This window comes from Haemaphysalis longicornis, unplaced genomic scaffold, assembly GCF_048455015.1.
Source record: "Haemaphysalis longicornis isolate Haplotype H1 unplaced genomic scaffold, Haemaphysalis longicornis Haplotype H1 scaffold_8, whole genome shotgun sequence".
Classification (NCBI taxonomy): domain Eukaryota; kingdom Metazoa; phylum Arthropoda; class Arachnida; order Ixodida; family Ixodidae; genus Haemaphysalis; species Haemaphysalis longicornis.
This window is the reverse complement of record NW_027526445.1, coordinates 139356850-139373885: the sequence shown is the minus strand read 5'-3', so window position 1 is coordinate 139373885 and position 17036 is coordinate 139356850. Positions and strand designations below refer to the sequence as shown.

The window sequence follows — 17036 nt, the reverse complement described above, 5'->3', positions numbered from 1 at the left end:
ACTCCGTCTGGCACTTAGAGGCGCACTTGATGTACGCAGTAGAACTGGAAGGGCTAGAGGAACGTCAGACATCTGTAGGAGCTGCTCGTATTTCCACTTTTTTGTCCAGCCGTAGTTACTTCATGTCTGTGGAATAAACCGGGCAGCAGTATTTTAATTTTTTATCTGACTTGTCAATTCGCTTGAACTGGAATTTGATCGAAAGAGAGCCTATTTGTCTCAACCCAAGTCCTGTCCTCCAGTAATTAATCCAGTTCTAATAACATAGAACCCCTGAAGCGGGAATGAGTACCTTGTGAATTTTGGGTAATAATAATGTGGCTGACGTTGGCGCTCTTATAGAATGCATAGTAACCATTTTGTGCCTTTTGCCTCCTTGTTACAGAATGATACAGGGCGAAACGGTAAGTACTTCGCATTTCTTAAGAATTTATTAATTCTTTCTGTAAACGCACGTGCTTCAGGAAAAAGAGAAAGGGAAGATACGCTGTTTCCATTACTTTACAACATAAATATTGCTTTAACGAAGAAAATGCAAACTCACCGGGATGTTCTTGCATGTATTTGGCTAAAGAAACATATGTGGGACCCTTAAAGCATATGAAGGCCATATGTCCATTTTCATGAAGAAAAAGGCTCGTTGTAGGATGCCGTGCTTGCTGTTTTACAAATAAGTTGTGCTGGGTTAAGTTTTTAATGAGCTCTTGATTACGCAGTCAGCATTTGCACACATTTTTTGCTTTATCACGATGTTTAACGTAATAAAGTCTATCAAATAATCCTTCGTTAGAAATTCCGCAAGTAAACAATAGTCTTGCATTGCAATGATATACCTATTTATGTCGCAGGTCTAGTCGCTCAGCGATCGTTCATTTTGTAACTGTAATTGTTAGAAAAAAGAGACGACTTTTGTTCTTTGACAGCTTATCTCTCTACAACTTGGGGTCTTGGCCAAACAGATGATTGCAACTTGTTTCGAAAAGTATACTTTTTGTACGGGGCCATTTAAAAATGAGTCACGTATACCGGAGTAACATATTGAAACATGGCGATTGAACAAGAAAATATTGACAAGTAACAAGAACGTACACAGGTCCACGCCCGTATTATCCAGTTTTCTGCTTGAGGGCCCATTTATGTTTGTGCTACACTCCTTTTTCCTTATAGTCAACCAAGTTTAGCGCCGGTACAAGTTCTTGCAAACCGGTGTAATGGAGTTTTTCTTAACATTGAACAATAACCCGATGGTAAATTTCATAGTAATATCGCTGTAAATATAACGTTGCAGAATGTGCTCATCGTGTTTTTTTTTGAAAACAGCGAGGAATGGGCAAACATGTTCACCATAGTGGCCACCCTGCGAATGCAAACGAGCAGCAATCACTGTCTCTCTCAAGGCCTGTATAGAAAGAGGAATCGTACGTGACGGCTAAACAGCACGAAATATACTACTTTGCAGGAAGGTGGCACCGTGGTAACAAGAAAGACGTTTGACAGAAACTGGTTCGTGGAAACAAGTGGTAACTTTTGGAAATACAATTTATACAGGTCTTGACCACTGACAAAATAAAATCATGCTTCGAAATACAAGGTATCCCCATCGAGTGTTTGTTACGACAAATATGACGGCCTTATTACTGCTCAATTTAAAGCAAGTTTGAGTACGTTGAAAGCGACCATTTCATGTCTGTTAGCGTTTATGCGACCGAATATTACAATGCTCATTCCCTTCGCGCATGCATTTCTGTGGAGAGCCTCGTTTTGCGAACTCTGAGAGAACTCATTGGGTGAAAGGTGCCTGCACCGAAAATCTAGAGGGAAACCGAAGCACTTGTTATGATATAGTGAGTACGAAAGCATCAGCGCGTAATTGAGAGCTCCTGCACGTTCGGGGTCGAGAAGGGCAGGAGCTGCTGCACTATTGGTACAGAGTGCTCAGGTGGGCTGCGCTGCGTGCCCTTGGCTATTGGTGACTGCTGCGCCGCTGGCTGAGAAGCGTTTAATGTTTTTTCTCAGGCGCGGACTACGCCGTTACGAGTCGTGCTCTTTTTTGTTGAAAGGAAGCAGCTCTCTTTTGAACGCACACTGAAGACAAGGAATACGCGACATGCCGGTGTCCTGTATATCAGAAGACCATAAATACCGAATACCAGTGGCGCGTTCTGTATTTCTTGTCTACTGCATTCATCGTGTTTGAGCTGAATCCCATCCAGATATGTATGTACTCGTAACAATCCTAGCTGTTCTACTCATTTGGTGGTTTTCAGTTTCTGAGGCACATACTGTTGGGTCAAATGATGCGTAGGAGCTGATGGGAACATTTCTTCAGAATTTTATGGCGACGGTGCCTTTTGGCATCTCCGGTGTTTGCCCATCAGTCATTTATTGCATTTGCACCTAAAGAAGTGCGCCATTTCTTCAAGTTGTGAATGGAAATTTGGGGTATGTTAGTGCTATCATATATGGCGTACGTTAGATACTCACGCAACATACTTGTCTGTATGGTATGACACAGCGTGCTGAACATAGTTGCTTTATAGCTACGCCAACCCTATACGACCGTGCCACACGAAAGCAGGGTGCATGATCGTATAGGGTTGGCGTAGCAATGAAGGAAAACAGCGAGCGCCACCAGCAGCAGTGCTATCTTCTGGTATTGAGATAACTGTTCGGCCGCGGACGTCCAGGAAATCTTTCGTCATGGCAAACCATGTAATTAAACCAGCTCAATTTTGTCATAATAGTAGGATTGAATGTATTATGTGTGCAACAAACAAGGGGTGCGAAGTGCCCCAAAGCAAGGACGACTTTGCCGTAAGGCGTGCGGTGGCGCGCATAACCCCATTCTTAATGTCTGGTATCTTCCATGCTAGCGTGAACGAGATTCAGCACATTGGTACAATTGAGGATAGCGACAAAGTTAGTTCCGTTCACCGCTGTCTGCTTCTGATTGCATATGGCACTGGTTGTAGCATCAGCCTACCTTCCCTTCGGGAGTACACCAGGACTGTCGGCCAACTGGCGGTGTCAAAAAATCACTGTTTCCACCACTGCAAGAGACATGCTTTGGTCTTCCCAAGATGTGCAGCCCTGGCGAGAAGTAAAAGTGTATCTCACAAATTTTTTTAGACAACAGTAACACAGCGTCTGAGTTCAAAGCTATGCAAAAAAGAAGCGTAATGTACTCTGGCTCGTGTCTGCGCTTCCGTTGTTTCCGAACCATCGACATTACCTTCACAGTGAAGCAACCTTCTTGGGTATTATAAAAATTGTCCCAGAAAATTTAGAAATACGGTGTATGAAGTTCTCTGCGAGAAAAGTGGTTGCTCCGCAATGATTTGTGTAGAAAGAGGTGGACAGTGGGGTTTTAATCCTACTATGTCGGTCGCGTGAACAATGCACACACAGACAAAAACGAAAGCATAAAGAATTTATGCCCGTTTCTGCATTTGTTATGTGTGTGCACAAGACATTAGGAGGTCTAATAAGGTCCCCTAAGACGTCTTGATTAAACTTCGCTCTGCTTATATCCTGCGCTGTACGGGAGCATTTCTCGAAAATAAATTTTATTAACTCATTCCTCCACGGTGTTTTAGGCTTCCTCTTACTCCTAGTCACGTGCTTCGGTAGCCACTGTTACCACTGTTTTTCACAGGTTGGTAGTCGCCCACTCTACACATTCAGCACAACACCACTTCTTTCCCTAAACTTGATTTAAGGTGTCTCATACCTAAGCTTACTGCACAGTCAAATACGCTTGTTTTCTATCCCGAACCTCTACGCTTGTCATTTTTCTTTGGATGGTTCGTTTGGCCGAGCGAAGTTTTCTTCCGAGGTGCTTAAGACGCGCCCAAGCTTCGGGCCCATTCTTCATCACCGTGATTACGCATTCGAGGTATTCCTTCCTTTGGCGAGATAGATACCCCACTGTTTCATCTTAAGAGTGTTTGCCGGATTGTCTACACGGCAGAGTAATTTCACTACTACTACCGTTCTTGTGGTTTGGATTCACACCCTTGATTTGCTTTCTTGAAGTTGTCCTCCTCAACTCAAGTTCCATGCGAAACTCTGTTCGGAGAGGTATGAGATGAAGTTAACGAACAATGGGCGTGGTGGCTAAAACTAAACGCTCCGCTAACTATTTGCACTCGGCCTGCGATAGAGGCCTGCGCACCGCACAGACACGCTCCATCTGCCTATTAAATGCAGAGCATTTCAGTAACTCACGATGTCACCCGCGTTGTCCCGTCGTAGTCCGCACCGTCGTTGTCCACACCCCTCCCCCTACACTATATAAAAGAAAATACTATCCGGCGCCTGATTTCGATCCCTCGACCCTGCGGGCGGAACGCAATGTACATGGTGCTCTACCCACTGCGCCACAAAGCCGACACAGAATGGGAGGCTACGGACGCGCCTTGTATTCTTGACTCATTCAAATTACTGCTGACGAGCGCTGTCTCGTCAGCAGTTGCCACAAGTGCAACAACATTAACGTAACGCAAACTACTTAACGTCCTGCGCCTCCGGAAATGCTCTGCATTTGATCGTGCCCCTCGCAAGGGGGATGTTTCACTGCGCCGCCATGCGAACAGTTTGCGACGCTTTAGTTTCAGTTCTTTCTTTGCTGGGGTGCTGACGAGCGGCGCCACCTCCTCGCACTTCGCCGCGGGAGGATCTGCGGCGGGGGCGAGAGATGGCGCTGGCGTCTCCGCGGCCGCGTCTGCGGCCTCCGCGGGCACCGGCGCCGGCGCGGGGTCTTTCTGAAGCCCTGCTTCTTTTTTTACCGTGTCTTCTGCTTCCTCCGCCTATTTTCGGTAAATCTACAAAAAGAAAGGTAGGGGGGTCTCACTTTTGTTTCAGGCGTGTTTCTCTCATGACTTCCACCGGTATATGCCGAAATACTACACCCGTTGTTCTTTATGCAGGCTTGTAAGGTTTATCAAGTCGTCGTCGTCATTAATAGGTGTACAGATCACGCGTGCCCTCACCTTTGGCTAGTGGGCAAAGGCAGCCGGCCGTAGCACCGGAGTCTTGGACTGAAGCCCCCGACAACAAATATGCTCAATTCAACTCTCTCTGGTTGTGCCAGGCACCACAACGGGGAGGACGGTGTGGCCGCAGGAGCGTACCTTGAAGGGATTCCAGCCTGGTGCGTTGTGACAATGGCTGAAAAAGGTAGATCGTGGTCTATTCTGAGGAAGCTCCGCCAGACTGTGAGAAGGCAGCCTCGTGGGGAGCCTGATGTACAGGCGTAGTATTTCAGTGGCCACGCACGTTGCTATTGTGTATTCCTGAGCAATGCAAATGGTGCCCACTGTTGATGCACAACGCGGCAAACCAAGACACGTACGCAGAGCCGGTGCCAGTATTGGAAATTGCTGGCAAGCTGTAACCCAAGGCTCCTAAAAAAAGTGCGGACTACAGTTGCAGAATTCCTCTTACCGATGCGCCCCACGTCTTTCCAGCAAGAAATCTGAATATGTGGCCAAGGGTGGTAAGTTTCTTCTTACGGAAAGACACATGTGCGCTTCAGGAAATGTCCCTGTCGATGATGACGCCAAGGAATTTGTGATGCCTGGAGTAGGGAACCAACCTCCCATTGATCTTGATGGAATATCGAAACATGGGCTTGCGGGTAAATGCAACCAGCGCGCACTTGTCACCCGAGATACTCAGACCTTGTTGTCGAGCAGGTAAGATCGCATTACATTGGCCGCCTTTTGAAATCGTTCCCGTAGATGTGGTCTTGATCATGTCATCGGAGCTACACCTCAAAATTGGGCGATCTTCTCTGATTCCAAGGCTGCCTTACAGAGCTTACACGCAGCCCTGCGCTACGACCTCCTCCCCCAACTGGTGACGGAGATCAGAGAAAAATGCCATCAATCCATCACAGCCGGCCATGACGTAATATTCCAGTGGCTTCCACGCCACTACGGAGTCATCGGTAAAGTGTCGGCGGATGAAGCTGCCCGTACAGGCCATGAGAGCGGATGCACCATCCTGCTTCCGCTTTCAAGGACCGATGCCGCGAGGGCACTTCGCCCCTTTGCTCGTAGAATCATATGGAACACACCGGACGTTTCAAATCGCCGACTCTATTCGCCGCGAGATCGACATGTAGGGGGCGACAGCGTCGCGCTGCTAGTGTGGATGCTCCGCTGAGCGGCCCGTAAGAATGCACGCTGTGGGCGCGCTTCGTGCCTTTTTCCCGCCATATGTGCGCACGAAATGCGCAAACAAGAGTGGTATGTTGTAGTTCGGTTCCTCAACGTTCAATCCATAGCATGGAAGCGGCAGAAAGTTTTCATTACTACGCCAAAAAAACGACGACCCATCGGGAATCTCAGAATGGCCGTAATAGTGACAATGAACTTGTACGCCGTGGCTCGTAGCAAGCTCGATCTTTCCAGACTATGGCTTTGAGCCTTCAATAAAAGCATAAGCAGAAACAAATCATGAAGCCTCGATCTCTGAAATTCAGTTTACAACGGTAAATTCAATCGCTTTCACTGGTAGCATGATGCATTCCTGCATTTGTGGGATGCCCTGAAATGGTAACACCACCTACCTGCCCTGACATTCTTTATAAGAGCTTACGATATTTTTTATGTGTTCGAAAGGCAACATAAAATTACTGAATTTTGATCAGCGCAGAGATATAAATGTAACCGCTCTAACGGCTCTTTTAAATGAAATTTTAGCGACTCTGAAGGAAGGTTTGATGAATAACGATGTCGGATCACTTTTAAAGACGATAGTCGTTCTTGGGCTACTTAAACCCAGAAATTTTCGTCTGTCTGTATGTCTGTCTGTCTGCCTGTCGGCCCGTCTGTCTGTCTGTGACTCGATTCAGCCACCCGGCCAAAGTAAAATAGATATTGCGCAATAGTCGTATATACTCACAGCTAAATGTAAACGTTTAAGCACGGTTTATGTGTTCATACTTATCAACCTAGTTGAACAAGAACAAGACATTGTGCAAATATAAGACAAGAAATTAGTATACAAGGGATATTTACAGTGTTTCTTTATTTCAAAACAATTTATCGGTGCGTGGTTTTTCGATAGCAAATGATATTCTACATCTACTGCAGAAAACCGCTGCTTGCTGTTGCCAACTCTACCTCCTGGCGGCATATTAGGAATCACGCGGCAAAAGCAACGAAAGGTTCCACTAGCTAGTTTTCACGTTCTGCTTGGAACGCACGTGGAGCACGGCAACGCGGTTCTATAAACCTTGTAGTCGGCCGCCTCGATTAACGCGCGTATCCGCCGTACTGTAGCGCTGGCATCAAGGAACCCGGCCTGTAGCAGTGGAACGCGGTAAATTGAAATCGCCTCGAGAGGTGTGGGGAAATGAGAGGTGAGGGGAAAACAAAGGGGGGCATTTCCTTGGCAAATATCTACAAGGACTATCGTATTTTGACGACATTTGCAACGAAAGGAGCAGATACGCGGCCAATGTTTTACTACGGCTGGATTGGTAAGTCACTCCATAGTTGGAGACGGCCTTGCGTTAGCGAAATCAGCGCCGGCAGAACGTCGCTGGCGCTATTGCAAGTTACCGTTCACCACCCCTCGTAAAAAATTTGAGTGCTTAAACAGGCGGCACGATTTACGTACAGTTGCCTATTTTGTGCCTGTAGCCTCTTTTGAGCCCATGAGAACCAGGCGTCGAAAAACGAAACTATTTAAAAAAAATACTTGGTAAGAAAATGACGAAATACGACTATTTTTGCCTCGTCTTTAAGCAGAGATAGGCAAAAATAAACTTATTTGAAACATACTGCTCTAATTGAGAAACTGCGGGGAAACAATTTGATTCTTTTAAGTTGTTTGCGCACCTGGCAGCCTGCAACTCGTTAGGAGCTGATGAACTCACTTGCAGTAATATTTAGCCGTGGAAATATCTCGCAGCCTCGGTGACTTTAAAATGTTCACTTTGGAATTTGTTTTTTTTTTACTTCAAAACACTACTGTTTTCTCAACCTTTAGTATTTGCTAATATAGCATGTTCATATAAAATTATATTGGTATTGAAATTACTTTATTGCTCACTGGCTGAAACGCTGTTCGCTCTAAACAATTTGACGAGGTATAGATCCTGGTAGCCACGGCCGTTTTTCTGACAAAACCAAAGAAACCACAAGATACAGCCGTTGAAATTTAAGCGTTTGTTAAAACACTCAAAGTAATCCGCAGCAATCCACTATGGTATCCCCGGAGCACAGGCTTGGCTTGTGCGCGCAAATTATAATTTTTAGTAAATCCGCGAATGCGAAGTGGCTGCGGGAAGGGGTCGAGCAGCGGGGAATCCTCCCGATGCTGTCTTTAATCGAACCCGCTTCTGGTGATGATAGCGGGCACGAGAGAAGCATACCTACGTATTTCACAACATCCTCCCCACGCAATAATGAATAAGTACAGTTCATATCCAGCAAATTGTTTGGTCAAAGGAGAGCCGATTTAAACTCAGGGCGAGGCAGCAGAGTATAGCAGACGGCATCTTCTACCTCCATCAATGGTAACAATGTCTTGGTTTTTTGGTGGGCCCATGATCCCAGGTATTGCGGCCCAGTGATGCACTCTTTTAAGAGAAGTTGATCTCTTTTTTTCTGTTCTGGTCACAGGTGTTTCTGTCGCTTTCCGCAACGAATCATTTTTTTGTTGCAGCGGATGCACGTGTGTCGTAGTCGAGTTGCTGCTTTTGTCGAAGAGCATGGTTCGGTTTGTAGTGTTCGGTACTGTTCCAGCAAATCGCTTGGAGTCGGAGTGCGCTGTACGCCTTCTTGTGACAAGGTGAAGATGCTTTCTTCGTTTTTTCAATATTAGCTGGCGATGGTGATTATTTTTGAACTGTGGCAAATTGTGAGCACAGCCCTTGTACTCCTCCGTCCTTGAACGATTTGTTTTAGCGGTGCCGTCTTTCTTTCGCACGTACTGCTTTCTCAGTGCCTTACGTTTGAGCAATGGAGAAGTAGGTACGTCGGGTTGTAAGGAAGATATGTTTTTTTTCGCCGGGAAAGTCAGTGCCAAACATTGCGGGATCCATACTTTTGCACTCTCTATCATTGGTTTCTCGGAGCACTGTTTCTCCTTTACAAGACTTCTTCTGGGGCATCTTTGGTGTCCGGTAATCGATAGCAAAGTCGCTGGTGGTTTCATTAGTTTGAGCAAGTCCCGGCCTGGTAGAAATCATCGCCTATCTCTCCAAGAATGTAGTGGTAAAGGTCCCTTCCTCGCGTTCAGTTTTGTCGGGAGAATTCGCAAGACCATTTGTTTTCGTTGGTGTTATATCTTGAAAATAGTTTCCTTGTATATCGGCCTTTATCATTTTCCGCTCCAGTAGTGCGATTTGCATTTGATGTCTTGTTATTTTCCGAATACCTGGTCTGGTTCTCCCGGCGTTCCTTGTGTTCTGCGCTTATTCGTTGTTTGATGGAATCAATTAGGTTTTTTCGAGCTATCTTTGTTTGAACCATCTTAACTTGAAGCTTGGCTTTTGTCACACAAAGTGGTCGTCAAAGTTGAGCGTATCTTCAAACTCGGTTTCCAGATTACTAATGTCTACAGTTTCTTTCACTTCTCGGTTAATCTTGCGTAGTACTTCATGATGTTCTGTCAACTTATTAGCAAAATCAGACAACTCACTCGATGATGGTCGTGTTATTGGGAGGAGGTCTTCAACCTTGCCGATGATTGCCACCAATCGAAAGAGTACCAATAATTGAGTTGACAGCGCTTATACGGAATTTGAATGAGAATAGTGATGCAGTAAAAATGATTAACAGCGAAGTTGAAGACACCGTGGACATTGATGAATTTGAGGCCGAGGTTGAATATGCGCTTAAGTTTGAAAGAGTGCAAGCTCAGAGAACCCGACCAAACCTAATTGCGTCCTACAGAAATCAAATCTCCGCAGAGCTGAAGGGACACCGAATTGCCATGAAAGAATACTGGGAGAGTACCGATACTTCATACGCGAACCAACGGAATGCAGCAGTGAATGTGAAAAGCGAACTCACTCATTGGTGGCCGTGTTATTGGGAAGAGTTCTTCAACTATGGCCATGATAGCCGTTATGTATGGTCAGACCATACACCGCCTTTCGAGAAGGGTCTCTATGGTCCGGTACAGCTTCACGTCGATTGTACCGGCCTTCAGCCTTCAGCCTTCTGGCGACCGGGTTCAGAAGGCTGAAGTTGGCGTCGTCTCCGCGGCGGTCTTGTCACTGCTCACGGACATCTCGTGCTGTGTCGGGCAGATATGATGAACGGCTGGGTTCGTTCAGTCTTATTCTTGGGCTGCCCGCTCTTCTCCCAATCGGCTTCTTCCCAGTGCAGCTTCATTTTCGGAGCTCCAGAGGTGAAAAGGCGGTCGAACAGAAGCGAAATTCGCTCGTGGTAGCTGAGCTTTGGATTTCCCTTCTCCCGGGTTGAGGCACCAAAATATGCGGGGAAGGAGACGTGCCACGGAAACCCCTCCTGATGCTGTCTTTAATCGAACCTCCTTCTGATGATGAAAGCGGGCACGCGAGAAGCATACCTATTTTTCCACAACAGTGGCGTCGAAAAATAAAGCACGGCCGCGACGTCGGAAGGCGCCAGTAGGCACTCCCAATCGTCCTATTTGAAAAAGTCAGTTGTCCCCCAGCCTTTGTGTTAGCACTGTTGAGACGGGTGAGACGTCTTTTAGTCATCCTCCTGACAGTTTCAGTTGCGCTGAAATGCCTGCCCCTAGACGCCCATCCTGCGGCGTCAGATAAACCCCCCGGCCAAATTTTTCGAGAAAATTTGAGATGTTCTAAAGCGTGATGCGATGGTAGCTGAAGCCTAGGGGCACAAGACGTGGTAAGCTTAATACGACTGTGTTTTCCCTTACCTAAATGAGAAGTCTGTCTGTCTGTCTGTCTGTCTGTCTGTCTGTCTGTCTGTCTGTCTGTCTGTCTGTCTGTCTGTCTGTCTGTCTGCCTGCCTGTCTGTCTGTCTGTCGAATCAACCGCCCCGCTAAACCGCGTGAAATAATGCTCGAACCTGAAGCTTACCAACAAGACTTCGAAACTACTGAAGCTGCTGTCAAGGCTCATACATGCCTATATTATTCACCGCTAATAAAACCACTCGTATTTGAGGCAGTATTCATGTATCTGGAAAACCGAGGAGTGCCAGTATTCTTTTACATGAGGAATGCAAAATTGCTTCTTTTAGGTGCGAAGTCCCGTAGGTGCTCGGGCTGTCGGCGTTTCATGTCGCCCTCTTATGTAGTCGTCTCATGTCACCGTCGATGTAGTCACGGGACTACAAAACCGGAACAATAGTTTATTCCTCGCGCTAGAACGTCATCGTCGACCCAGGCCATCATCGATGTAGTGACGGTAATAAACCACCAGGACAATCGTTTATGCCTCGCGCTAGAGAACCGTCGTCGTCTCATATTATCGTCGTGTAGTGACGATAGTATAACAACGGGGCAATCGTTTATACCCGCGCTAGAACGTAACGCGTACGGAAAGAACACACTGGGACATTCGCTTTCCAACGCATCGCGGTACAATGCTGCGTGTTTCAAAGGCACGTGACTGTTACAGCAAGGCTGCAAGGTAAACCCCGCCTTCCCTAACCGTTTCAGTCTGTCGACAAAAAATCCTAGGAGTCAAGAATACACTTACACGCTGCATACTTCACCCTTCCCCTGGTTTAAGGTTAGTGGTATGGCCCATTTTAAAGATATCCTGCGAAAGAAAAAATTACACCATCTTCCCGTAGGGGAACCCTGAGTAGTATGCGATGCAGCCATGGGGTCGATTTAAGTGCCCATTAGTTTTGAGTTCGTCGTTTCTGTTAGGTTGAGGTACGTAGCTACCGTTATATTTACCGTTTGGCTTCCAGGGTAACTACCACATTTTTTACTTATCGGAACTACGAAATGGGAAATTGCGTTGACCCCAGGGCTGTTTCGCATACTAGGGTTACTCTACGGGAAGATGGCGCAATTTTATTCGAGGCGGGGGGGTGTTAAAGTGGAGGGGCATTAAAGAAAGAGAAAGAGAGACGTTGTACGTGGTATGAGTTTGTCTTTATTTAGGCATTATCGTCATCATCTTCAACGTAGGGGACGTCGAGCTGTTGTTGGAGTTCCGCTTTGATTATGACTGCCTTATGGCCTGTGAAATGTAAAGTCAACGGCTGTTGTAGTGGATGAACCCTAAAGTTGCTGAAGATGAAGTCGATGAACGTTCCCCGGATGGTTGTGGGCTGCTTGTAATCACGCCCCGCCGAGACTCGCTGACGCACGCCGCCGCCGACGACGATGAAACGTCGAAGGCGCGTGAAGCGGGCTCGTCTCGTGCTGGCCCAGGAAGACACCGGCAACACTATCGCTCCAGGAGCCATTAAAGGGTAAGACACCACCGGGCGTTCTGCAAGGCGAACATGCGCAGTGGGGGTGTAAACGGCGCAACAGCAACAAGGGAGAGACATAGCCCCGACCACGAGATGCTTGCCATCTAATAACGTGTAAAAACGTTGTGGAAAGAGACTGAAAATACGCACACTAATACCAAATATGTCATCTCGAGATGCTTAAAGCAAAAGAGGAATAGAACGTTCCACAAGTAGGCGAGCGATCAATGTGAACGTTGGATAAAAGGATTTCTTTGAGTAAACCTCTCTCCTTTTCACCATGGAGGGCGCGAGAGGGGAGTATGCGGCATTAGCATGGTTAGAGGGAGAGATTAGAGTGTTTTAGGAGAAAGGATTGACGGAAGTCTTTCGCCGTTCGGCATTTGGAGCACAGCAAGGACATAGGCGGGAACCATTTTTAGCCAAAACGTTCCTTAATACATAAGCAATAAACCTAGCACACCGGGTTTTTCTTAAGCACAGTGTTAATATGGCGGCGTTCAGTCAAAGGTGTCCGCAATGCCCCACCCGTGGAGGCCGCCTTTTCGAGAAACCTGTCTCTGAGCTACAGTATTTGCTCTATTATAACATGCACCTTTTATTCGCAAAGAGAAGCCTTAAAATTTGCGGGCGCCTTGCAATTGCTTTCAAAAATACAGTGGAGTTTCAATGTTCAACGGTTTAGTTGTAATACCCACCGGAGCTGGATAAGCAAGCTTATGAAGCATTGGGGATTTTCAATGCCAAAAATGTGTGTGTCAAAGAAAATGTTTTTGGCAGGTACGTGGCGTCAAGCCGTTCATTCGTTCGGGGTAAAATCGACGTTAAAATATTTTTGCGTAGCTTCAATAGTAAACTGGCCTACGCGTTACAAATGGTGGGGCGTTCAAACCGTGCAGATACCCGCCGCGTTGGCTGAGTGGCTAAGGCGTTGCGCTGCTCAGCACGTGGTAGCGGATTCGATTCCCGACCACGGCGGCCGGGTTTGTGATGGAGGCGAAAAGGAAAAACGCCCGTTTGTACAAGATTTCGGCGCATGTTAAAGATCCGCAGGTGGTCAAAATTAATCCGGAGCCTTCCACTACGGCGCGTCCCATCGGCTGCGTTTCCTCGGCGCATTAAACCCTACAATCAATCAGAACCGTGCAGATATGGTATCGCAGGTACGGCGTGTGAGGTCACAAAATACACGAAAAATGGGCCACACTCTAAGAACTAAAGAAGTCCCACCAATTCCCAAAGAGAATAGAAACCCTTGTCCCATATACGATTCCCTTTTCCAGCATCAGGCAACTCCCTTTTTAGCAGAATAGCCTTACCCTTCACAAGGGAGTCGCAGGCCTCTCGCGGAGAGGGATCGAGGTATTCTCACAGGAGTTGCGGGAACCGCGTCCGGCAATTCCCTCACCACGGATCGAATAATTCCTCCAGTCAGGGAGTTATACAATTCTTTACCAGAATCTTGCTATACCTCTGCCACCCCTCAGAATTACCTTATTCCACCAAACAGCATTTTGCAATACTTCACCAGGAAGGGTTAGCGTACTCTTTTCAGAATCATTGCATTCTTTCAACCAGAGTCCCATAATGCCTCCTCAAGGAGGGCTAGCTTACCCTTTGTCAGAACTAATGTATTCCTTTGAAGCAGGATCTATGCACTACCTGCGAGTTGCCGAACTCTACTATTCAGAGGCAGCACGATGTTACCTTTAAGAAGACTGCACTTTAGCATCCACAACAGCATTAGTGTCAGCCCTCTTTACTTCATGCTTACAAACTGAAATACAGTAAAATTACTTCACAAGTAAACATAGCAAGGCGTCTTTACAAAAAAAGCTGTCGTTTGTGCTTAGCCAAAAAAAAATAAGACAAATCGTTTTCACACTGCATTTCATGCTTTATTTTGACATTCTCACACACGTCGCTCCACCTGTATTGCAGTTGCTGCTTTTATGACCGAAACCATCTGCTCTGTCGGTGGTAGGCCGATCATCATCTCAAAAAGCAGACAGGTCCGCTTTGTCTTTGGGGCATACTGGATGTTGAAGGTCCAGTAGACCGCCAAAAGCAAAGCGAACCCGTCCACTATGTCGATAGCCGTCAGCTGGAGCTCTTCGAAGTGCACGGTCACGGCTCCAGATTTCTGCGCAGTTTGGCCCGAGAACAGGTAAAGGGAAGTCTCTCCTGGCTCCTGCATAAAAAGCACACAAATGCAAGTACCAGAAGAAACACAAGTAACAGTATTTTGCTCTTCCTTCCTCAGTGGACAAACCACTGTACAAAGCGATTCTCAGGAAAACCAATCGCTAGTTAGTAGTCTATACACTTAAAGCTAACAATTTAGTGACTACGCTAACGATTCATCAATGTGACATTCACAATTGTCTACTGATGAGGCAAAATGCTCCCTTTAGCAAATTTGAATTACTCTGATGGTGATTGGTGAGCCTGATTCACAAGTACTACACTGGATTTCACTTACTCAACATACAGAAGAAAAATATGCATACCAGCTTTGAGAGCAAGGACTCTGGCTTTTCTTTCACCAGCAGTGCAACTGAAAAGCCATCTGACAAGAACGAGAGCACGGATTAATTTAAAGCATCGGGGTCCTGATCCCCTATTCAAATTTTAAATCAACAAGGTCCTCCTCCTCTTTTTTTCCAACCAACCACTTTCATAAAAAGTAGCCAGACCAACAAGAGAACCTGCAACCTCAGGCCAACCTGCAAGTACTTGGTGTTATCAAAAAGGATGGCTTAAAGACAAGCAATATTACAGCAAAACTGTCAGCCTCTCATTATTGGAATTAATCATGGGATCAGTGAACAGTAACAAGACCGAATCATGGAGAGTAACAAGAGGCAAGCAGAAAATAAATGCCGCACAACCGCATTCCTAATCCCAATCAATCTTGAAGCTGCACATCGAATCTTACTCGTGACCAAATAAGTTTGTTAAAAAATACTGCAGTGTTTGGCAGTTTGAAAAAGCTACAGCATTAATGCACTGCAGTGGAAGCGACACATTTTTAATCAAGCAGAAAGTTGGTTACGCAGTTATGTTATGTCCCTAATGACATTTATAATAAAACACAACTAAGGTCAGTCGATGCTAGAAAGCAAAAGTGTATGCAAATGACACCATGAAGGCTAAAAGACACATTTTTATTTGCCAGATGACTATGGCAAAGTGACCAAAGATGAAGTATTTATTACTTACAGCTGTCGGCCGCATCAGGCATCTTTGCTCTCTTTCTGCTTCCGAACGCCAGGCGATCACAATATGTTGTTGAACAGCACTATTGTAGAATAGCCCTGGAAACATCCACGGGAAACACCTTTACGTCGTAGCGCCTGTAATAAGTAAAAAAAAGTTCACTATAATGCTAAATGCACGCTGCTTACTAAATACAGCACCTAGCACCAGTTTTACCACAGGTCCGCGTGAAAATATTCAGCCTAAAGTTCTAGCTTGTCAACACTCGCTATGAAACAAAACGTACTGCAGTATTCATTTTTCAATACTACGTTTTACGGTAGCCGTTACTTGGCTCTTTCTTGAGAAAACAGTACGGAATTTCACCGAAAATGGGCTTCACTCTTATTGCAGTCGCGCAAGGTAATAAGAAAAAGGTCCAATAGACAAAGCAACACGCCAGCGGTTCCGTGAAATTTTGTTGTGGCTACTGTAGCCACATAAACAATTAATCGCGATGAAATGTCCTGCCGTCAACGTTTTATTAGCGTTAAGTATTGTTTTCTAACAACACGGGACCAGAGGTTACAAGGCAACGCACTACACAATGGGTTCGGAACGCACAAACGTTCACGTTCTTTTTTTTTTGCAAGACATCTATGCCAACTTGGAGGTTAAATTGAAACCTTGTGACCTTTGATTGCGTTATATTTTAAGGGGTAACCAAATAAAGCGACGCTACCAACCTAACTGATTGGGTAATAAACTGGTTACGGTGTTGCTGTCGCCGTCGCTCACTTCTGCCTCGTCAGACGCGCCAGATGGGAACGGAACCGACGGATAAGCCCGGCGGCAGTGTCGCTCGACAATATATTTACGTTGCTCAAGAAGATAATGAAACGAAAGCCTAATTTATAGCTAGCGCTGGACACACGTACGCGATTCGCATGCGACTGATCGTTACGATTGATCGTTAGGGCCTGTTTTGGGTCGCTCGCTGGTCCGAGGAGGCTCACGACGTGCGACTGGCAAGCCAGATGCAGTCGTGCCATCATTGCGATCGAGAGTCCGCTGAGCCCCAAACGCCCGCAACAGGCTTGCGTTGCTCCGGTCGGCTCGGGTGTTGGGAACCTTAGGCTTAGCATTCTGGCGGACATTTGATCGCCGCTATCTGCGCAACTGCGGATGACAATCCGTAACACAACTTTTCACCACACTATCATCCGTTTTCTCGCATGTGAAACTTTATTTGGGCTATAACAGCCGTTTGAGTGATCGGTGACCAAGACATCTGCGTAGCCTGTTTAGATGCTTCCGCGCAGGTATCGCCATCTCTCGACCGCTCGGCGCACCGCGCGCCGCGGCATCCACGGCCGGTCAGCGCAGGCTTGCACGGCGGCAGATATCTGATCGCCGCTTTTAAAATAAGCC

General features: G+C 46.4%; 1 protein-coding gene across 4 annotated transcripts in view; it reads left to right on the top strand.

Annotated features, from left to right (window-relative positions):
- The window catches only part of LOC144150174 (uncharacterized), a 181612-nt gene extending 180022 nt beyond the window's left edge, over nucleotides 1-1590 (top strand). For all 4 annotated transcript variants that reach the window (XM_077682016.1, XM_077682015.1, XM_077682018.1 and 1 more), the window contains 2 exons: nucleotides 386-404; nucleotides 1460-1590. In XM_077682016.1, coding sequence (XP_077538142.1) covers nucleotides 386-390 — 5 coding nt within the window. In that variant the 3' untranslated portion in view covers nucleotides 391-404; nucleotides 1460-1590. The remainder of the gene's footprint in view (nucleotides 1-385; nucleotides 405-1459) is intronic.
- The last annotated feature ends 15446 nt before the right edge of the window (nucleotides 1591-17036 follow it).